The sequence below is a fragment of the Petromyzon marinus genome, chromosome 29, assembly GCF_048934315.1.
Source record: "Petromyzon marinus isolate PM22_M1 ecotype Great Lakes invasive population chromosome 29, UKy_Petmar_22M1.pri1.0, whole genome shotgun sequence".
NCBI classification, from domain to species: domain Eukaryota; kingdom Metazoa; phylum Chordata; class Hyperoartia; order Petromyzontiformes; family Petromyzontidae; genus Petromyzon; species Petromyzon marinus.
The window spans coordinates 12,863,870-12,886,566 of NC_133695.1; the positions used below are offsets into that span (position 1 = coordinate 12,863,870).

The 22,697-nt window shown below is 49.6% G+C and overlaps 2 protein-coding genes across 4 annotated transcripts in view; one reads left to right on the forward strand and one right to left on the reverse strand.

Moving 5' to 3' along the window:
- LOC116947090 (uncharacterized) overlaps positions 1–5,301 on the reverse strand; it is a 30,308-nt gene extending 25,007 nt beyond the window's left edge. For 2 of the 3 annotated variants that reach the window (XM_076070408.1, XM_076070409.1), the window contains exon 1: positions 4,127–4,410. The gene's annotated coding sequence lies outside the window, so the exon portion shown is untranslated. Of the gene's footprint in view, positions 1–4,126; positions 4,411–5,269 lie in introns of those variants that run through there. The other variant, XM_032962508.2, reaches the window with a different exon arrangement.
- An 827-nt stretch (positions 5,302–6,128) lies between these two features.
- Positions 6,129–22,605, forward strand: C29H10orf88 (chromosome 29 C10orf88 homolog). The gene is made up of 7 exons (XM_076070412.1): positions 6,129–6,965; positions 13,566–13,784; positions 15,612–15,681; positions 18,569–18,778; positions 19,308–19,536; positions 20,553–20,727; positions 21,792–22,605. The coding sequence occupies exons 1-7, from the start codon at positions 6,808–6,810 to the stop codon at positions 22,276–22,278; spliced, it is 1,548 nt and encodes a 515-aa protein (XP_075926527.1). The 5' UTR covers positions 6,129–6,807; the 3' UTR covers positions 22,279–22,605.
- Positions 22,606–22,697: the final 92 nt, after the last annotated feature.

A 22,697-nucleotide genomic window follows, 5' to 3' on the forward strand; every position in this document is an offset into this window, starting at 1 on the left:
CGTTCTATAGTCCGAGCCTTTTTCCCTTCCAAGGACGGGTGTATTGCAGTAAATCTGAAACCTGCAAGCGAAAAGCAGATCGCAACGTGATATATTCATTGCATCCATTCGTGTGCAATTTGTAAGGCCGTGGTCACACAGAGCTATTTCATTTTAAGGTTATAATCCCTTGTTCATCATGACGTCCTTTTTACTTCGATGTCTCAACAACAGCGTTACGGAGATCACGTGACGTGAACAACAGCGTTACGGAGATCACGTGACGTGAGGGTTCTGCCTTTGTAGTGAGGGTTGTCAGTTGACGCCGAGGAGGGGGGGAGGAGACGCCTCGCCCCCCCCATGAGTGACGTCAGCCGCTAATTATTATGAATGGAGGGGGTGTCCATTTGGAGGACGTCACCTTTTAATGATTATTAATGAGGGGGGCTGGTCGACGTGGAGTGACGTCACTTGCACATGATTATTAGTGAGGAGGGGAGGTGTCCATTTGGGGGACGTCACCAGCTCATGAATATTAATGAGGGGGGCTGGTCGATGTGGAGTGACACAGAAGCGTTAATGCCAGACATTCCTGGGTGATAATAGGCGGTTTTCTGGGGGGTACGTCAAGCGTGCGTGCGTGCGTACGCAGGGGGGGGGGTGTGTATAAAGTAGGCGTGCGTACAGAGAGGGGTCCCATTTTGACAGATTTTTTACGTACCAACTAAATGGATGGCCCCATATACAGGCAATGACGCAAACACATGCACTGATACAGAGACGAAACAAAGAGACACGAATAACACGCACAAATACTCCTGCGAGACGTGTAAACGGGCATCTTTCAGTTACCAGACCCGTGTGTGTTGTACTGTATTGTAGTGTGTTGTTACAGTGGTAGTAGTGCTGTAGTTGTATAATAGTCATAGTAACTGTGCCGTGGCAGTGCTGCAGTTGTACTATAGCTGAGCTGTGGTAGTGCTGTAGTAGTACTATAGCTGAGCTGTGGTAGTGCTGTAGTTGCACTATAGCTGAGCTGTGGTAGTGCTGTAGTTGTACTATAGCTGAGCCGTGATAGAGCTGTAGTTGTACTATAGCTGAGCCGTGGTAGTGCTGTAGTTGTACTATAGCTGAGCTGTGGTAGTGCTGTAGTTGTACTATAGCTGAGCCGTGGTAGTGCTGTAGTTGTACTATAGCTGAGCTGTGGTAGTGCTGTAGTTGTACTATAGCTGAGCCGTGGTAGTGCTGTAGTTGTACTATAGCTGAGCTGTGGTAGTGCTGTAGTAGTGCTGTGGTAGTGCTGTAGTTGTACTATAGCTGAGCTGTGGTAGTGCTGTAGTTGTACTATAGCTGACCTGTGGTAGTGCTGTAGTAGTGCTGTGGTAGTGCTGTAGTTGTACTATAGCTGAGCCGTGGTAGTGCTGTAGTTGTACTATAGCTGAGCTGTGGTAGTGCTGTAGTAGTGCTGTGGTAGTGCTGTAGTTGTACTATAGCTGAGCTGTGGTAGTGCTGTAGTTGTACTATAGCTGACCTGTGGTAGTGCTGTAGTTGTGCTGTGGTAGAGCTGTAGTAGTGCTGTGGTAGTGCTGTAGCTGTGGTAGAGCTGTAGCTGTAGTAGTGCTGTAGTTGTGGTAGTGCTGTAGTTGTACTATAGCTGAGCCGTGGTAGTGCTGTAGTTGTACTATAGCTGAGCTGTGGTAGTGCTGTAGTTGTACTATAGCTGAGCTGTGGTAGTGCTGTAGTTGTACTATAGCTGAGCTGTGGTAGTGCTGTAGTTGTACTATAGCTGAGCTGTGGTAGTGCTGTAGTTGTACTATAGCTGAGCTGTGGTAGAGCTGTAGTTGTACTATAGCTGAGCCGTGATAGAGCTGTAGTTGTACTATAGCTGAGCCGTGGTAGTGCTGTAGTTGTACTATAGCTGAGCCGTGGTAGTGCTGTAGTTGTACTATAGCTGAGCTGTGGTAGTGCTGTAGTTGTACTATAGTTGAGCTGTGGTAGTGCTGTAGTTGTACTATAGCTGAGCTGTGGTAGTACTGTAGTTTTACTATAGCTGAGCCGTGGTAGTGCTGTAGTTGTACTATAGCTGAGCTGTGGTAGTGCTGTAGTTGTACTATAGCTGAGCTGTGGTAGTGCTGTAGTTGTACTATAGCTCAGCTGTGGTAGTGCTGTAGTTGTGCTGTGGTAGAGCTGTAGTAGTGATGTGGTAGTGCTGTAGCTGTGGTAGAGCTGTAGCTGTGGTAGTGCTGTAGCTGTGGTAGTGCTGTAGTTGTAGTAGTGCTGTAGTTGTAGTAGTGCTGTAGCTGTGGTAGTGCTGTAGTTGTAGTAGTGCTGTCGTTGTAGTAGTGCTGTCGTTGTAGTAGTGCTGTAGCTGTGGTAGTGCTGTAGTTGGAGTAGTGCTGTAGCTGTAGTAGTGCTGTAGCTGTAGTAGTGCTGTAGTAGTGCTGTAGTTGTGGTAGTGCTATAGCTGTGGTAGTGCTATAGCTGTGGTAGTGCTATAGCTGTAGTAGTGCTGTAGCTGTGGTAGTGCTGTAGTTGTGGTAGTGCTGTCGTTGTAGTAGTGCTGTAGCTGTGGTAGTGCTGTAGTTGTACTATAGCTGAGCTGTGGTAGTGCTGTAGTAGTGCTGTGGTAGTGCTGTAGTTGTACTATAGCTGAGCTGTGGTAGTGCTGTAGTTGTACTATAGCTGACCTGTGGTAGTGCTGTAGTTGTACTATAGCTGAGCCGTGATAGAGCTGTAGTTGTACTATAGCTGAGCCGTGGTAGTGCTGTAGTTGTACTATAGCTGAGCTGTGGTAGTGCTGTAGTAGTGCTGTGGTAGTGCTGTAGTTGTACTATAGCTGAGCCGTGGTAGTGCTGTAGTTGTACTATAGCTGAGCTGTGGTAGTGCTGTAGTAGTGCTGTGGTAGTGCTGTAGTTGTACTATAGCTGAGCTGTGGTAGTGCTGTAGTTGTATAGCTGACCTGTGGTAGTGCTGTAGTTGTGCTGTGGTAGAGCTGTAGTAGTGCTGTGGTAGTGCTGTAGCTGTGGTAGAGCTGTAGCTGTGGTAGTGCTGTAGCTGTAGTAGTGCTGTAGTTGTGGTAGTGCTGTAGTTGTACTATAGCTGAGCCGTGGTAGTGCTGTAGTTGTACTATAGCTGAGCTGTGGTAGTGCTGTAGTTGTACTATAGCTGAGCTGTGGTAGTGCTGTAGTTGTACTATAGCTGAGCTGTCGTAGTGCTGTAGTTGTACTATAGCTGAGCTGTGGTAGTGCTGTAGTTGTACTATAGCTGAGCTGTGGTAGAGCTGTAGTTGTACTATAGCTGAGCCGTGATAGAGCTGTAGTTGTACTATAGCTGAGCCGTGGTAGTGCTGTAGTTGTACTATAGCTGAGCCGTGGTAGTGCTGTAGTTGTACTATAGCTGAGCTGTGGTAGTGCTGTAGTTGTACTATAGTTGAGCTGTGGTAGTGCTGTAGTTGTACTATAGCTGAGCTGTGGTAGTACTGTAGTTTTACTATAGCTGAGCCGTGGTAGTGCTGTAGTTGTACTATAGCTGAGCTGTGGTAGTGCTGTAGTTGTACTATAGCTGAGCTGTGGTAGTGCTGTAGTTGTACTATAGCTCAGCTGTGGTAGTGCTGTAGTTGTGCTGTGGTAGAGCTGTAGTAGTGATGTGGTAGTGCTGTAGCTGTGGTAGAGCTGTAGCTGTGGTAGTGCTGTAGCTGTGGTAGTGCTGTAGTTGTAGTAGTGCTGTAGTTGTGGTAGTGCTGTAGCTGTGGTAGTGCTGTAGTAGTGCTGTAGTTGTAGTAGTGCTGTCGTTGTAGTAGTGCTGTAGCTGTGGTAGTGCTGTAGTAGTGCTGTAGTTGGAGTAGTGCTGTAGCTGTAGTAGTGCTGTAGTAGTGCTGTAGTAGTGCTGTAGTTGTGGTAGTGCTATAGCTGTGGTAGTGCTATAGCTGTGGTAGTGCTATAGCTGTAGTAGTGCTGTAGCTGTGGTAGTGCTGTAGTTGTGGTAGTGCTGTCGTTGTAGTAGTGCTGTAGCTGTGGTAGTGCTGTAGTTGTGGTAGTGCTGTAGTTGTAGTAGTGCTGTAGTTGTGGTAGTGCTGTAGTTGTGGTAGTGCTGTAGTTGTGGTAGTGCTGTAGTTGTGGTAGTGCTGTAGTTGTGCTGAGCCTCGCACCCTCACACGTGCCGCTGCTGTCCCCGTGCCGCTGCTGTCCCCGTGCCGCTGCTGTCCACGCGACAGGCGGAGTCGGCGCTCTGCCTGCGGTGATTGGCAGTGGGCAGTGCCTGCAGGGAGTGGTGGTGGTGATGCTGTGGCTTGTAGTAGCAGGTGATGCTGTGGCTTTTAGTACCAGGTGATGATGTGGCTTGTAGTAGCAGGTGATGATGTGGCTTGTAGTAGCAGGTGATGCTGTGGCTTGTAGTAGCAGGTGATGCTGTGGCTTGTAGTAGCAGGTGATGCTGTGGCTTGTGGTAGCAGGTGATGATGTGGCTTGTAGTAGCAGGTGATGCTGTGGCTTGTAGTAGCAGGTGATGATGTGGCTTGTAGTAGCAGGTGATGCTGTGGCTTGTAGTAGCAGGTGATGCTGTGGCTTGTAGTAGCAGGTGATGCTGTGGCTTGTGGTAGCAGGTGATGCTGTGGCTTGTGGTAGCAGGTGATGCTGTGGCTTGTAGTAGCAGGTGATGCTGTGGCTTGTAGTACCAGGTGATGCTGTGGCTTGTAGTAGCAGGTGATGCTGTGGCTTGCAGTAGTAGTGGCTGTGGCTATAGAGGTTGTAGTAGTATTTGGAGTAGTAGCTGTAGTGGGGACTGTGGCTGTAGTAGTGGTGGCTGTGGCAGGAGTGACTATAGTAGTCGCTGGAGTGGTGGTGGCTGTCGAGGTGGTGGTGGCTGTAGTAGTGGTGTAGTGGTGGTGCCTGTAGTAGTGGTGTTGTCGAGGTAGTTGTGATTGTAGTAGTGGCTGTAGTAGTGGTGGCTGTCGAGGTGGTGGTGGCTGTAGTAGTGGTGTTGTTGAGGTAGTTGTGGTTGTAGTAGTGGTGGTGTAGTGGTGGTGGCTGTAGTAGTGGTGTTGTCAAGGTAGTTGTGGTGTAGTGGTGGTGGCTGTAGTGGTTGTGGCTGTCGAGGTGGTTATGGTTGTTGTTGTAGTGTAGTGGTTGTGGCTGTAGTAGTGGTTGTGTAGTGTTGGTGGCTGTAGTGGTTGTTGTAGTGGTGGCTGTAGAGGTGGTTGTAGTGGTGGTGGCTGTTGTAGTAGTGTAGAGGTTGTGGTTGTTGAGGTGGTTGTCGAGGTGGTTGTGGCTGTAGTTGTATCGCCAGCGCCGACCTCGCACGCGCGGAGTCTCCGCCGCTTCTAATGACGTCACGGGGTACCCGCGGCGCGCTCCCTCACGATGACGTCATCACAGCGCGCGCTCATTGCCCCCCCCCCCACGCGGAGCGATTCTCGCACCGCGATTCCGATTCACCACAAATCGATTCCCCGGTCTGCTCAAGTACAGTAATTGTACAGTGGTGTTCACGCGTAACAGCTCATTGTACGCACTGGGCACGCCGTGCCAACCCACACGGGTGACCCCCCGTTCTGGTGCAGGGGAATTGAGTCTTTAGGCTCATACGACGTACAGCTGTTTCAATACGGACAACAACAAAATCAACATCAGTGTGCATCCCCATGTCAAAATACATTATTTGTTTTGTTTAGTTACATGCTGGACGATTTGTGTTTCTCCGCTGTGATGGGCCTTTGTAGGATGAACGTTGATATGTATAAGCACAGGGTGACCAATGAGGTCTGAATTGAGCACTGATAAAGAGGTTGACAGCCATGAGACTGTACGTTGATCTTCTGGCCAAGACGTGGCGAATCCCGCGTCTTGGGAGAGAGATAAATAACAAAACAAGCAGACAAGCATTTAATTCCTGGAGAAATACGTAAACATAAATAAGCTGACAATTCCTAATTGTGTTGAGCCCATTGCTGCCGAGATGACGTGCGGCTGATGGGATGCGTAGGAGGGGGAACTATCCTCTGCTTCACTTCTCTCAAGCACAGCATAGGAAACAATGTATCCAAGCCCCTCGCAAGCCAAAGCAACAGACGTTTACACAGGAGCGAGGTCCATGAAACAAAGGTGGAAGATGCACACAACTCGGGTCACATGGAGAGAATAAGTTGGAGACACGAATTCTAACAACAAAGTCCGTGTGAGTAACGCGTGTGGCCCCCGCTCTCTTAGTCGCAGCTCGGCTCGGGCTCAATCGGCTCAGAGCCGCCGCGCTGAGCCCGAGCCGCTGACTCTGCGGCAAGGCCGAGCGGCTCGGGGCGAGGGCCGTGACCAAGAGGGCGAGGGCCGTGACCAAGAGGGCGGAGGCCGTGACCAAGAGGGCGAGGGCCGTGACCAAGAGGGCGAGGGCCGTGACCAAGAGGGCGAGGGCCGTGACCAAGAGGGCGGAGGCCGTGGCCAAGAGGGCGAGGGCCGTGACCAAGAGGGCGAGGGCCGTGACCAAGAGGGCGAGGGCCGTGACCAAGAGGGCGGAGGCCGTGACCAAGAGGGCGGAGGCCGTGACCAAGAGGGCGGAGGCCGTGACCAAGAAGGTCCTGCCGAGGCCACTCGGCTCAGGGGCGGCGTGCGGGCGACGAGTCGGGGCGGACCGCGCGTCCCTCTCTGTGTGAATCGAGGGGGAATCGACGACTCCCGGCGGCGACCTCTCTCCTCTCCTCCCTCTCTCTCCTCTCTCTCTCCTCCCTCCCGCTCCCTCTCTCCTCTCCTCCCTCTCTCCTCTCCTCCCTCTCCTCTCCTCCCTCTCTCCTCTCTGTGCCCCCCTCCACCATCCCTCACCGACCCTGGCGGCCGCACCGCGATGAGTGGCGGCGCGGGGCCTTGGGGGGGCGGCGCGCCGTGCGCGGTGCGGAGCGCGTGGGGGGCCGCGCGGGGCCCCCCTCTGACTGCCGCGCTGCGGGTGGTGCGGGAGGAGGAGACGGCGGGCAGAGCGGGGGGCCGGGGGGGCCCTGGGGACGGGTGAGTGGAGTCAGGGAGGGGGCCGGGGGGCCGAGTTAGGCCCAGCCCTTGTTGTGGCCGGGTCATCGCTGCCCGCCGGCCCGCCCGTGCGGTAGGCGACCCTCACGCTGCACTCCTTAACGCGGCGTTATTTGCAGATTTTGACAGCGACGTTGCCTATTGCGTTGTTGCCACGCCGTGCCAACCCACACGGTTTACCCCGTAGTCTTTTACAGGGACATCGATGTTTCAGGTACATGCGGCGTACAGCCGTTTCGATACGGGCAACAACAACAACAACAGTTGTCTATTTGTTTGTGTTTCTCCCGTGTGATGAGACTTGGTCTATCACGAAGCAGTGACAGACAGGTATGGTGTCACGTTGACGTGCACGGGATGTATTTACTTTAATAAAGCTTGACTGCACTGCTGATGAGACGCTCAATGTTGAAGCCGTTCCAGAGCGTTGCTTGCGTTAAAGTAATTGTGTTGCTCATGATGTTGAGCAGCCCCGGATGGAAGGCCGCGTGGCTAATGTGATGTGTAAACACGATGCTGCTGTACTGTTGAGGGGCTGCTACGTAATTGCTAAGGAAGGAGGACGTGATCGCTAATTGAATGTGTGGCAATGGACTATGAGCCATACAGTAAACTATAGAGAGACATTAGCGACAGGCCATTGCGAGTGTGGCCATGCAACCAATACTATAGACCATGTAGTAGACTCATAGAGATACAGAGAGACTCAGAGATACAGTGAGGGAAAAAAGTATTTGATCCCCTGCTGATTTTGTTCGTTTGCCCACTGACAAAGAAATTATCAGTCTCTAATTTTAATGGTAGGTTTATTTGAACAGTGAGAGACAGAATAAAAAAAAACAGAAAAACGCATGTCAAAAATGTTATAAATTGATTTGCATTTTAATGAGGGAAATAAGTATTTGACCCCCTCTCAATCAGAAAGATTTCTGGCTCCCAGGTGTCTTTTATACAGATGTAGTGGAGTAGACAATACACATGGGTAAGTTGGCCATATACAGTGCATACAAACAGTGTGGGTCATGTAAGTTCGATCAGGTGATGAAGTCACGGGTGGCGTAAACAAGCCAAAGAAATTAAGGGAGTCAAGGGACGAGGGCTGTGATTGGTCGAGAGGCTGTTAGCGTTAAGTGGTGGCGTCACGGAGTCTGGGCCGTTGGACAGGTGCGGAGCTGGCGGGAAAATGCTAGCGAGGCACGTGGCAATTAATTAAGGCTGATTGGAAAGGGGATAAAAACGTTAGGTGATTTGGACGGTGAGGGGAGTTGTTGGCGAGAAGTGGAGGCAGAAGCGGGTAGAGAGAGACGCGAAGAGTGGAAGCCCGGCAAGTGTTAGTGGAGAATAGATTGAGAGCCAAACCCAGAGGACAATAAATAGCGATAGCGAGAGTTAGCGTGAGCAGAGTGGAGATTACGGTATAGGTAGGTACAGGGAGAGTTAGCGATAGACAAGTCACTGTGTGTGAGGAGATAGACAGGTCACTGTGTGTGAAGAGATAGACAGAGCCACTGTGTGTGAAGAGATAGACGAGTCACTGTGTGTGAGGAGATAGAGAGAGAACCACTGTGTGTGCGGTGAGAGAAGAAGAGACTGTGTGTGGAGACAAGGAGTATGAGCGGACGGTGCTGAGGGGAATTCGAGTGTTCGAGTTGGCGGAGCGCGGAGAGGAGAAATTATAGTGTGTGTGTGTGAAATTATATATAGTGTGTGTGTGAAATTATATATAGTGTGTGTGTGTGCGCGGAACGATGGAAATAAAAGTGACGGTGGAAGAAAGGCGATTGTCGTCCGATTGAATCCAAGGCACTACACAGGTAACGAGCTGAGATTAGGAGCACGCTCTTAAAGGGAGTGCTCCTAATCTGTAGTCTGCACTCCTTCAACGGAGGAGGAACAGGAAACTACAAAAACTCTCTGCCCCTGAAGGCATCTGGTTGTGGCGAACAGAGCTTGGCATGGGCATCTAACTCCTGGACATACCGCTGCCATACGCAAACATGGGATATAATTATTTTGTTACCGTGATGGAGGTTTAGCTTGTCCTTGTGTGTTTGTGCCGGTGCGTGTGTGCAGCAGGCTGTGGAGCGGTAATGCCGAGGTTAGTGCACTGCTTTACGAACCCGGCGACCCAAGTTCGATTCCCGCTCACGGCCAGCACCAGTGACGATTATCTGAAACGGTCCTGGGTGTCCTCCCCTAGGTCGACTCAGCCTCAAATGAGTACCTGGTGCGGTGTGTAAATATCGCCACTGGGGAGACAAAGGTGGCCGGGCATGGCGTTGGCCACCCACCTCGTGTGCTGTGCCGGCTTTCATAGGTGCTCGCTAACAGCACTTGCCTCATGTTGTATATGTCGGTTATGAAAATTTGATTAAAATAATAAAAATTAAATGAAATTTGGAAAATTGCGTAATTATCCCAATTATGTTAATTGATGTAATTATGCATATAAATTCTTCTAATTCGAGTGATGATCGTATACATTTATGCGAGTGTGTGTGATTATGCTAATGCGAGCCGTTATGATAATTAGGCCCCGCCTCGCTGACGAGGGTCGGATTATCAATCGGGATCATGCAATTGATCGTATTACTTTATGCCAGTGTGATGTAAGTATGCCAGAGTAAGCTCCGCTTCGTTGTTTAATTTCGTATTAACGCTCGGCAACACAATTATTCTCGCTTTAACATTTACTGAGTGTGTTAGTGTGTTTATGTTAGGTCTCCGAATTCAGATCTCAACGCAGAATACAGTTCTTGTCAACAAGATTATTATGCTTGAAACAGAAAAGAAACACGCAACCACTTCTGCATTAATCAATTTATTTTCTAACTAAACCTTAACTCTAAAAGATGCAACTCTCGGCTTGGAATTCCAACACAGTAACCATTAATTGCGTTGTTTCACTTTGGCGACGGCACATGTGATTGATTCCACCGCGTAATGCGAGCTCTTATGAATGATTATACTTGAATTGCCCACGCAGTACTGCACTCATTATTGATCATATGCCACCCTTAATGCAATTCTTGTCATGTTGTTAACAGGGCAGCAGGCCGATTGATTATTATGCAACGATATTCATATGATAAGGCAATCAAACAATTATTATTTCCCAAAAGCACAAGTATCCGTCAATAGATTCGTCATGTTCATTCATGGACACATCTGCAAGATTATGCAATAAAAAACGAACGACTCAAATACTTCTAAGTGACCGTATCCACGTAGCTCAATGGGCCGCAATGTTTTTCGTTATCAGTTAATAGTTGACGCACTTATGAGTCTTCTTGTATGTGTTAATGTGTGAGTGTTGTTGATCTTCTTGCATCAAGCAAACGCCGAGGTTGGGCATCCCTTGTATCAAAAATGTGTTCGTCCCTTGCGGAGCGGTGAGGGTGTGAGGGTGGGCGTGTCTTACAACGGCTTCGTTGCTTTTTCTTGCTCTCTCCACTGCTGGATGACTGCGCTCTCTCTATTGAGATGCCCGAATGCTCTCTCTGGTTCGCTGACAGCAGGTTCTCTCCACTGCTGTAGTAGCTGCTGCATGCGCTCTCTCTGTGGAGATGCCCGAACGCGCTCTCTCCTTGTTCGCTGACAGCAGGCTCTTTCCGCTGCTGGATGAGCCAAGTCGGCACACACTTGGCTGCTGGTTTGCTGGCAGCAGCAGGCTCTTTCCACTGGGTTTTGTTCTCGTTCGAGGCGTCGGCTTGGCTGCTCGTGCTGGCAGATACAGGCTCTTTATGCTGCAGGATGAGCCAAGTCGGCACACGCTCGTCTTCTTTCAGCTCTGAACTCACACTCGGTGGCACCTCGCTACCCTGCGAGTCTCGTCATCTTTAGTTTGATCGCGGGGCTTGTTGGAGCCAGCCGCTCGTGCCCTCTTCTGTAGCTCGCCGGGCCGATTGACCTTGTTGAACTCGCTGTGCCTTGTTGAACTGGTTTTTCGAGATGATGGTTGGGCTGTTATATTCGAAGAAAAATCTCCGCTCTGCGCAGTGGTGGGGGCGTGGCCTGTGTGTGTGTGTGTGCGTTAGTGTGTGTGTCATCCCATCAAGCCATCCTGCGTCCCCCCATTGACCACCGTACCCTCCCCAAGGTATCTCTTCACCCGGGGGATACAGATGGCTCCCTCCCTGCAACAACAAGCAATTCCTCACTCTTTGGTTCTATTCAGTAAAGTCACATAGGTAAAAAATAAAACAACAAAAATCACGACGTTTCGGCCACAACACAAGTGGCCTTCATCAGGTGAAGGGACCAGACTGTCTCGAGGACAGCGCTGGAGTGAACACAGCCAAGCTCAGACTGCGACCTTTAAGCTTGTGTGAGAGGAATTAAGGTGCCTTGGCAAAGGAATTAGCATAAAAATTGGCATTCAATTGGCGGACTTAGCATGGTGAACGGTGTAGAGGAGGTGAACATGTGCAGACCGGCGAGGGGGGGAGGGGGAGTTTACATATTGATGGTGTGAAAAGGGAATTTGAGCAGCTGCGAACGTTTGGGATACCACTACTTGAAAAAATATACTGTACCATTGAAAATTAGTTTAATGTTTGGTTCGATTTAGAACCAAACATTAAAAAGATGTGATTCCGGACATACAATACCCTGGTGTCTACAAACTAAGTTGCCTCTGTGGTAGTAGTTACATTGGAGAAACCAAACGCCATATCTCGGACCGCATTCGTGAACACAAAGCAGACCTTAAACACGGTAGGACCAACACCTCGGCCGTGGCAGATCATTGTTCTAATTCAGTAGGCTCACATGCCATTGACTTTTCCAAGACAGAGGTTCTTTGTAAGCCATCTGGCTTCCATGAGAGATTCGTTCATGAGGCTATCCACATATGCAAGCACAGAGACAATTTCAACCGAGAAGATGGATTCTATCTTAGCAATCATTGGAAAGATTTGATAAACCATTTCAGGTCTTAATTGATTGTTCACGCTTACAGTGGCTTTCAGACAGCATACATTATAAAAAATTTCGTCTCCCCCCTCCTCTTTTCAGAATATAGATGGACTAGTCCTAAATAAACTGCCAAATCGTTGCGCGTGGCGCTAACGTTATTGGTTTTTTAAATAAATAAATAAATGTGCCGTTTAAAAATACATTTATGCAAACTAACACACCTGAAGACGACCGTTTGAGTTATGGTCGAAACGTCGTGAGAATTTTTTATTGTTTTATATATATTTTATTATTTTGTTGTTTCCCTTCAACGTGACTTTACCGAAAAAAACTAAGAATATCTTTCCAATGGTTGCTTAATTTGAAACCATCTTCTCGGTTGAAATTGTGTCTGTGTTTGTAAATCTGAATTGCCTCGTGAACAAATCTCTGATAAAAACCCGTGGGTTTGCAAAGAACCTTGGTATCGGAGAAAATTATATCGTGATCACCCACAGCGTTGTAACAGTGATCAGCTACGGCAGAAGAATTCGTTCTGCCGTGTTTCAAATCTGTGGTGACTGCTATATCGGGGAGACGAAACGACATGTCTCTGACCAAATTCGCGAGCACAAATCAGATTTGAAACATGGCAGAACGAATTCTTCTGCCGTAGCTGATCGCTGTTACAACGCTGTGGGTGATCACGATATAATTTTCTCCGATACCAAGGTTCTTTGCAAACCCACGGGTTTTTATCAGAGATTTGTTCACGAGGCAATTCAAATTTACAAACACAGACACAATTTCAACCGAGAAGATGGTTTCAAATTAAGCAACCATTGGAAAGATGTTCTAAATCGAACCAAACATTAAACTAATTTTCAATGATACAGTATATTTTTTCAAGTAGTGGCATCCCAAACTTTCGCAGCTGCTCAAATTCCCTTTTCACACCATCAAAATGTAAACTCCCCCTCCCCCCCTCGCCGGTCTGCACATGTTCACCCCCTCTACACCGTTCATCATGCTAAGTCCGCCAATTGAATGCCAATTTTTATTATAATTCCTTTGTCAAGGCACCTTAATTCCTCTCACACAAGCTTAAAGGTCGCGGTCTGAGCTTGGCTGTGTTCACTCCAGCGCTGTCCTCGAGACAGTCTGGTCCCTTCTCCTGATGAAGGCCACTTGTGTTGTGGCCGAAACGTCGTGATTTTTGTTGTTTTATTTTTTACCTACGTGACTTTACCGAATAGAACCAAAGAGTATGGATCCTTGCAGTCACGAAAGCTTCAAATCTAGAAGCAATTCCTCGCTAGGGATTAAATTCCTTTCTCGTGCTGCGGGAAGACAAAGGTGCCCGGGAGGCTCTCTCTCTGGCTGACTCTTGAGAGAGAGAAAACAGATACCCTTTGTCACCGTCCTCCCGTTTCCATCTGAAGATTTTGCAAATAATCGTTAAACTTCTTTGCCCCGGAGTTCACTATTTCATTTTTTTAATGGCCTTTCCACGACCTCCATATGCTGTTTTCTGGTTCTGGGTTTGTGTGTTTTTATTCATTATTTCGGTTATTATTAAAACAATTTTATCGGCTAATATCATTCATATCAATTTTGGAAAAAGCTCATATATCCAACACCAAACAGTCTGTTCAGGCTATACAGTGGATCTTTGTATTGCAACAGGGTGGAGCTGGTGCGGCTGTGCAGGCCGTGTGGGGAGGAGCAGCAGCAGGGCAGCAGCAGCAGTTGTCTGGTGGAGCTGAGCTGCTCCGGCCGCGAACTTTCGGTGGCTGCCGTGAGCCTGGAGAGCGAAGCGCGAACCGTGGAGCTGTACGCCGAGGGGGAGTACGTGGGGAGCGCGCGGGGCCAGCCCCTGCCCGGAGGAGTACATTGTCCTGACAAGTATGGAGGAGCTGGCTCCACCATGGTCCCTCCCCGGCACTCCCACCCATGTCCACTCGAGTCAAATCTGTTTTTTTTGCTTAACCTCGTGGCGCTTTTCTGGCACAAACCTGCGGCCACCCAAAGCGCCATCATCGCATTGATGCTCGTGAACATAAAAATACACGATTCTATACAGTGAGAGAGAAAACATTATACAATAAACATAAAAGCAAGTTGTGGCATTGAGTTAGTTTTTGCATGCAAGTGCAAAGAGACGCGTTGTTGTAGTGATGGAGTCGAGTGTGCGGATTTCCTCGGGGAACTTGTCCCAGCCACAGAGGGAGAGGACAGCAACTGTGTAGTGACGCACCGTGACACACACCGTGACACACCGTGACACACACCGTGACACACACCGTGACACACACAGTGACACACACCGTGACACACACCGTGACACACACCGTGACACACCGTGATGCATCGTAACACACCGTGACACACCGTGACACACACCGTGACACACACCGTGACACACACCGTGACGCACCGTGACACACCGTGACACACCGTGACGCACCATGACACACCGTGACACACACCGACGCACCTTGACACACACCGTGACACACACCGTGACACACACCGTGACACACACCGTGACACACACCGTGACCCACCGTGATGCATCGTAACACACCGTGACACACACCGTGACACGCACCGTGACACACCGTGACACGCACCGTGACACACACACCGTGACACACACCGTGACACACACCGTGACCCACCGTGATGCATCGTAACACACCGTGACACACACCGTGACACGCACCGTGACACACCGTGACACGCACCGTGACACACACACCGTGACACGCACCGTGACACACCATGACACGCACCGTGACACACACACCGTGATGCACCGTGACACACCGTGACACGCACCGTGACACACACACCGTGATGCACCGTGACACACACACCGTGATGCACCGTGACACACACCGTGACACACGCACCGTGACACACAGTGATGGATCTTGACACACGCACCGTGATGCACCGTGACACACCGTGACACACACACCATGACACACACACCGTGACACATACACCGTGATGCACCGTGACACACACCGTGACACACCGTGACGCACCGTGACGCACCGTGACACACACACCGTGATGCACCGTGACACACCGTGACACACCGTGACGCACTGTGACACACACACCGTGACACACGCATCGTGATGCACCGTGACACACGCACTGTGGCACATCATCATTTTGTATGGTTTCCATTTGCCACAATTGGAAGTTTCGAATAGAATTCGGTGTTGATGTAACACATACCAGGTTTTCGTGGCCAATATTATCATTCATAATAGATTTTTGAGTGAGGACAGATAATACAAATAAATGTAGCACTTAGATATAATCTCATGTTTTAAGATAAGTTCGTCACCCTATCGTGGTGAGCTGAAACAATTGGCACGTTAACATTCAGGTTTATTTTGTTTAACCGTGAGAACTGAAGAAGTTAGGACGAGTCTGATGGGCGCGTGTTAAACACTTGTACCCTTCACAGTTTCATTTGAGGGTCTGACAATATACATTTGGCCAGATCATTCTTACGTGGCCTATCCCAAAAATATATTATGAATAACGACTCAATGCTATTCATTGAAAAAATCATAGTTGTATATTTTTTACTTCCACAAATGCACGAATTCACAGGTGTCACTTTTTCATCACGTATGCGTACACAAAATTAAATTTTTTAATAAAAAAATAACCCCATTCTGCATCTTTCCGTCGTGTTGTCGCGTGCAGTGGTGAAGAAGTGAACCTGTACAAGACACACATCTGTCTCGAGTTTCCATCGCCATCCTGCGAGCTCAAGGCAAGCAAAGCTCGTGACCATCGGCTGTGTCTCCACCCTCTCCATACTCTCCACATACTCCACCCACTCCCCACGTGCCCTACGAGCTCCACTCACTGCACGCACTTCACCGAACTCCAAACACTCCACGCACTCCACACACTCTACACTCCACGTACTCCTCACTCTCCACGTACTCCACACTCTCCACACACTTCACACTCTCCACATAATCCACGCACTCCCCCCGCGTGCCCTACGAACTCCACATGCTCCACGCACTCCACCGAACTCCAGACACTCCACGCATGTCCGTGAGATGCTCGGCCCGGCAGCTCCATGGTGAGTGCTCGACTCAGAGCGGGAAGGCTGTGAGTTCAAACCACCAATTATTCCCTGAGATGAATCAAATGTAGACCGCTTTGGTAGATGACAATGACAATGGCATTTTTTTAATGACAATTTGTATTTTATTTTACCAGGTAAGGCCCACTGAGCTGTATAGCTTTCTTTCAGAAGTGACCTGGCCACAAATTATAGCTGAACGAAGTGACTCATCATGTGGAAATTTATAGCAGACAAATACTCTGAATGCATTTTTCCAAATGTGGAGGTAAAAACCTAAGGACCCAGAGAAAAAAAACACGTCAGAGAGAGAGAGACGCACGCAGACTCTAAATATACAGGCGTCAGGGTTGGGATCGAACTCACGACCTCCTGTTTACTAGGCTCGGTATTTAACATGCTCGCCATCACGAGATGTTACCTCTGCCACGTGTTTATTGAATTTCCACCAGGTTGCTTGACCCTGTTAGTAGAATGAGTGCCACATCGTTGTTAGTTTGGGCACGGATAAACTTTAGGTTTGAAGTTTCCGCAGCATTGATAAAAACATTTTTTTTACTTAATTCGGGAGTGACTCTTCGTGTGACTTCGTCACCAGCTGCTACTCAAGTCGCCGTCTGTCCACCCGGTCTCCGTAGACCACAGAAGGGTCTATGAGCGAATTAGGTGTGGGGGTGTAACAGGAGGGTGAATGTCACCTGTGTGTGGCTGTAACGCTGTATGTATGCATGGTGAACTTCTTTCACACCGTACATAGCCAACCGTCCTCGTCAAAGGTGTGCTCACAGATTGTGACTCTATACCAACAAACGTAGGTTTTCGAAGCCAATATGATCCGTATTTGATTCACAATTAGTTTATTTTGGGTGAGATTGTGTCGATTGTGTCGGTGTCAGTTTTTTTTTTAAATCTATATCCCTCCACCCAACAGAGCAAATAAAATGAAGTTGTGACATGGGCAAATATGCCAATTGATTTCGTTTTTCAGCAACACCGGAGGAATGTTATAAAGCTGGATTTTTTTGTTATAATTAAAACAAATATATTGTTTGGGTTAGGTCACATATTCTTTGCCAAAATTACAAGAGTTTCGGCATAAACTACTATGTGGCCGACCCGAACACAAATATAGATCTGTACAAACCGCTTGCTCTAGACCAAGTGGCAGCAGCAGCAAACATGCAGCAGCAGCAACACACAACAGCAGCAGCAGCAGTAGCATGTGCAGCAGCAGCAGCAACACACAACACCAACAGCAGCAGTAGCATGTGCAGCAGCAGCAACACACAACACCAACAGCAGCAGTAGCATGTGCAGCAGCAGCAGCAGCAACACACAACACCAACAGCAGCAGTAGCATGTGCAGCAGCAGCAGCAACACACAACACCAACAGCAGCAGTAGCAGGTGCAGCAGCAGCAACACAACACCAACAGCAGCAGTAGCATGTGCAGCAGCAGCAACACACAACACCAACAGCAGCAGTAGCATGTGCAGCAGCAGCAGCAACACACAACACCAACAGCAGCAGTAGCATGTGCAGCAGCAGCAGCAACACACAACACCAACAGCAGCAGTAGCATGTGCAGCAGCAGCAACACACAACACCAACAGCAGCAGTAGCATGTGCAGCAGCAGCAGCAACACACAACACCAACAGCAGCAGTAGCATGTGCAGCAGCAGCAACACACAACACCAACAGCAGCAGTAGCATGTGCAGCAGCAGCAGCAACACACAACACCAACAGCAGCAGTAGCATGTGCAGCAGCAACACACAACACCCAACAGCAGCAGTAGCATGTGCAGCAGCAGCAACACACAACACCAACAGCAGCAGTAGCATGTGCAGCAGCAGCAACACACAACACCAACAGCAGCAGTAGCATACACAGCAGCAGCACACACAACACCAACAGCAGCAGCAGCATACACAGCAGCAGCACGCACAACACCAACAGCAGCAGCATACACATCAGCAGCAGCACACACAATGCCAACATCAGCAGTAGCATATGCAGTAGCAGCAACACAGGACACCAACAGCAGCAGTAGCATGTGCAGCAGCAGCAGCACACGACACCAACAGCAGCAGTAGCACGCGTAGCAGCAGTAGCACCCATAGCATGCGTAGCAGCAGCATGCGCAGCAGCACGCACGACACCAGCAGCAGCAGTAGCTTGCGTAGCAGCAGCACACACGACACCAACAGCAGCAGTAGCTTGTGTAACAAGCAGCAGACTGTAGAGTGGCAGTAGCAGCGGCTGCAGTTCGGCTGATGAAGCCTTAACTGGCATAAACTTGAGGCTTCCTCGGGCCTCGCCTGATAAACTTCAGGCTTCTTAAGGCCTAGTCGAGCCTGATGTTGATGGGAAGCAAGCTCTGTCTTCCAAAGTGATGTGAAACTTTGTAATTTGGGAATTATGGAAAAATAATAAGCTGCTCCTTTATTCATAGCGTCAAGGTAAAACACTGAATTGGTAACATTTTAAAATGCAGGACTAATTTTAGAACTCTGTTTTTATTCTGCACATTTAACACTGTCACCGCTGTTTTTTTGTTTAGTTGATGTCCCTGGGTGACAAGGAGTATGTGAGGATCAGAACCCTGACCGTGTTGGTTCGTGAGCGAGGGGCCCTGGGTGGAGCGGTGATGATTCCCGGTGTGACGCCCACGGTGGACATGGACAGGGTGTGCTCCATGATGGAGTCGATGGGAGCAACGCTGTCTCCAGGCGCACAGAGCCTCATGGGCATGGTGCAGCAGCATCAGCAGGTGAGGGCGTCGCATGCGTCTTGCTCTCCCGCATCTCTCCCATGTCTCCTGCATCTCGTATGTCTCCTGTGTCTCTCCTGTTTCTCTCCTGTCTCCTGCGTCTTTCCCGTGTCTCTGCTGTGTCTCTCCCGTGTCTCTGCTGTGTCTCTCCTGTCTCCTATTTGTGCCCTCGCATCTCTTCCATCACTCACTGCCCCAGCTACACTCTCACAGTGTTTCTGAGCAACCCTCAAACACAGCCCTGCGGTTACTGGGACACTTCCAGTCATAAGATGAATTTATCACGCGGTTTCTCCTACACACATTCCATACAGTGTGACGAAGAAGACTCTCTGTCGCCCATTCTAACAGCCGCAGCGTTAAATCCCATTCAACGTCAGCTGCGCCATGTTTAGGAGAGCGACAAAAACCCTATGCAGTTACGGACCACGTTTGACACACAGGCGCCACTGGCGTGTTTTCCCGTGCGCGCCACTGTACCGAGATTGTGCCCAAGTCGATGTGAATCTGTTCGTCCTGCTCCCAACAGAATCGGAAGGCTGCCGGCAGTACACTTCAGGGCATGCTCATGGCGGGATTCTGCTCCCCTCTCGGCGGCGTGGACATTGCCTCCATGCTGAAGCTCGGCGTGGCAGCCGCCGCCAACGCAGCGGGCGCGACACGGGGCCCGGCCCTCGATGGCGCCCTCCCCAGCGATGCGCTGATTCGCTCTCTTCACGTGGCTCCGTCAGAAGATTGCCGCGAGCCGCCGGCACCAGGTTAGACGTCGCCACGTAAAAACCGCGATCGTCGTTCGCTTAGTCGTGAGGCAAATCCAGTTGGTCTCCTTTATTTTAACCGGGAGGTGACGTGAACCCGCTGAAAGGCATGAAACAGCATTGCCTCGTTTGCAAGGGCAACCCGAGTTACATCAAGAATGATTTAAGTACACCATTATGTAAGAACATTAAAAAAATATCCCAAACCACATCACTTCGGTTGGCTACATACGGTGCGAAAGAAGTTCTATATACATACCCTCCCATCCTTCACCCCCTCCATCCCTCCCCTGTAAGATTTCAACAATGGACTCAGAAATAAACGATGCATTATGACGTGTTTATTGCTGAAAATGTACCCTGCATCATTAAATGTTAATGAAGAAATATGAGGAAAAAAAAACTTTCAAGGAAACAGATAGAGACTGACATTTGCAATAATCAACTAAACCAAGTCCAAGGGCTTCTGAGTTGGGCTCCGTTATGAGCGTTCTGTCATCGTCAGGAGCCGAAGTCAACTCGTGAAGACACCCCCAGCAAGTGGTTCCGTGGCACAAGCCTGATAGAGAAGCGACGCTACGCATGCAGCGTGACCCGGACACAACGCGCCAGGGGTTACAGGCGGCCCGTGCAAGCTCACGCCCACCGTTACATTTAAATCCTGAGGTGTTGCCCCGCTCTCGTGCGTGCGGCTCGTATAGTGAGCCGTAAAGCGATTTACTTAAACGTTAACCGTTGACAGATGGTGCCCTCCAGCCAATGGCGAGCAGGCAGGCTCTGGCTATGCGCGCCGCACTTTCCCTTTGCCAATCCTCCCTCTGCCATCGTCGGCGCTCCTCCCCCATCTCTTGTTTCCTCGTTTGCGTTTTGTACCCTCGACCCTAGAAACTGATTCTCGTGTCGTGATCAAAGCGTAGGGGGAACGCGTTCAAACCGATTTAATAATTTGCTGAAATAAAACTCGTTCGCAACGAAAAGAGTCTTCAAAATATTCACCGATCACTTTGTTTTTTCAGGACACGGGAATTCTCCAGCTCTTGCAGAAGGCGCCTCGGGAAGTGCGAGGAGTGAGAATGGCGCTGGCGCTAGCAACGGCACCCGGCCGTCGCCAAACGCCGCACAGGCACCGAGGAGCGATGCCAACGCGGCCTCGGCATGCCAGGCCTTGGCGAGCCATGCACATAAGCACAGGTGTGTGTGGCACTGGTCTCCTGAGAGATGGGCGCGGGTGCCTCAGTTGTCATTGCTAGGGTTGCCCACTGCCCTCGCTTGACCCAGATATGGGAAAGGGGGCGAATTGTCTGCTTATTTATTGCTTTCCTTCTAATCTTCACAACAGAGATCATGGTTATTTTGTGTCGGATTATTTAGTTTTGTGCTGAACTCGGATTCATATCTATAACATTGGGAAGTCCACTGGCATATGTCTAAGTAAGGCTGACTTCTGATTAGACACTAAATGTGGAAACCTGTCCAAAGTTTTGCCTGTGGAGGACCAATAACAACACCCGGCGGTGGCGAGATGTTAACTACCTCGCCTGGTATACAGGTCCTGTGTTCGATCCCGACCCTGACGCCTGTTGTATATTTCGAGTTTGCGTGTCTCTCTCCCTGTGGTCGTGTGGATTTTTCTCTGGGTCCTCTGATTTTTTCCTCCAAATTTAAAATCAAAATGTGTTTCGAGTATTTGGCTGCTATCATTTTCCACGTGATAAGCCACTTTGTTGAGCATATGTGGCCTTACCTGGTAAAATAAAAATAGTTTCATAATACTTGAATACTTTAAATTCTGCACTTCCAGAAAGAGGTCGTGTGGCTGATGGGATGTGTCAAAATTACCTTTTCTCCCTCTATGTGAGACTGAAACAGGAGGAATTCTTCACAATTCTGGCTATTGCCTGATGAGGCTGGTTGTAATCATCAGCGAAACGTTGTACTCAAATTGTAAATGTTGTGGGTTTTACTCCCCAACACACCGGTGTTTTGAACTAGTAACTAATTGGCGCATTTTGTTTACGTGACAAACCTTACCAATTGGCTGTCGGGTGGTGGCGGATTTAACGACATGTTTATATTTACGTGATCTAACCCAAAATAACCTTTTATGGATACAAATTTGTAAGTTACATGGAGGGACAGATACGTGAAGTAAGTGGCATATTCTCTGCTTGCTCATTTTCTCTGTAAATGAGTGCGTATTTGGTGAACTTTTACTGAAAGCAGCGATGCCATGTTTGTTGGTTGTGTATCAGCAGGCAGCGGTGCGTGGAGAGAGAGGAGGGAGAGCCGGTTGATGCAGAAGCGCCCCCGAGAAGCCCTGGTCACTGGGATGACCCAGAGCGGACACGGGGGGACTCGAGAGACAGCGGCTCGTTGGGGAAGTGGAGCGACGAAGCGAACGTAGGTGCCCGCCCGGTGTTGCAGCACAGGGAGGATTGCCGTCAGCAAGGACCGCCACCGGCGCCGGGCGGTGGCGCTGGCAGTGCGGAGGACGCACGCTCTCTGGAAAGGCTGCTGCTGGCCCGAGTGGAGGAGTCGGAGAGGAGACTGATGGGCTTTGTGGAGCTGCGATTGCAGGCCCTGCAGGCCCACATTGATGCACAGTTCACGGCCGTTCGCCGGCTCATCATAGAGAGCGTTGGTGCGCCCAAGGCAGCCGGAGAGACCCGGAGTGCGGGGTGGGACTCCGTTCCTAATGAAACATCTGCCACGGATTGTGCCACGGAGTCAACACAGTCGTGACTCAGACTGACGGATGTTTCTACGTATTGTGTGCATCCTAAAAAGTATCAAAGCCATTGATTTGCTTTGTGTATTCCTCCTCCCACATGTCGACGGGTCACCGGTGATCTTGACACGTTTTCCCTGCTCAGGTGGCCGCTTGTCTCCAGGACGCCTGTGAGAGCCAGTCGAGGCTACAGGCATGACTCGGTGGAACAAAGTTGCCGTATTTTGGGGGATTAAGGTTTCTAGACCGGTGGACAAAAGCCCACCCCACTGTTGCCAATGAGGCTATCCTAGTATCTTGAGTTCTCGCCTGGTTGAAAAAATAAACTCGAACTTCACCAAGGTGTGTCTCCAAGTGAATATAAAACCACGAAGACCCTTGTACGCTTAGGGAAAAAAGCGGTGCGGCGGTTCCAAGTGAGCGGAGTACCTCC

What these genes read in the sequence shown, in the direction of transcription:
- C29H10orf88 (XM_076070412.1), top strand. Translation starts at nt 6,808, where the DNA reads ATGAGTGGCGGCGCGGGGCCTTGGGGGGGCGGCGCGCCGTGCGCGGTG. An exon ending in GGAGTACATTGTCCTGACAA is followed by an intron (nt 13,785 to 15,611) that starts GTATGGAGGAGC and finishes TGTCGCGTGCAG; the next exon opens with TGGTGAAGAAGTGAACCTGT. An exon ending in CCGCGAGCCGCCGGCACCAG is followed by an intron (nt 19,537 to 20,552) that starts GTTAGACGTCGC and finishes TTGTTTTTTCAG; the next exon opens with GACACGGGAATTCTCCAGCT.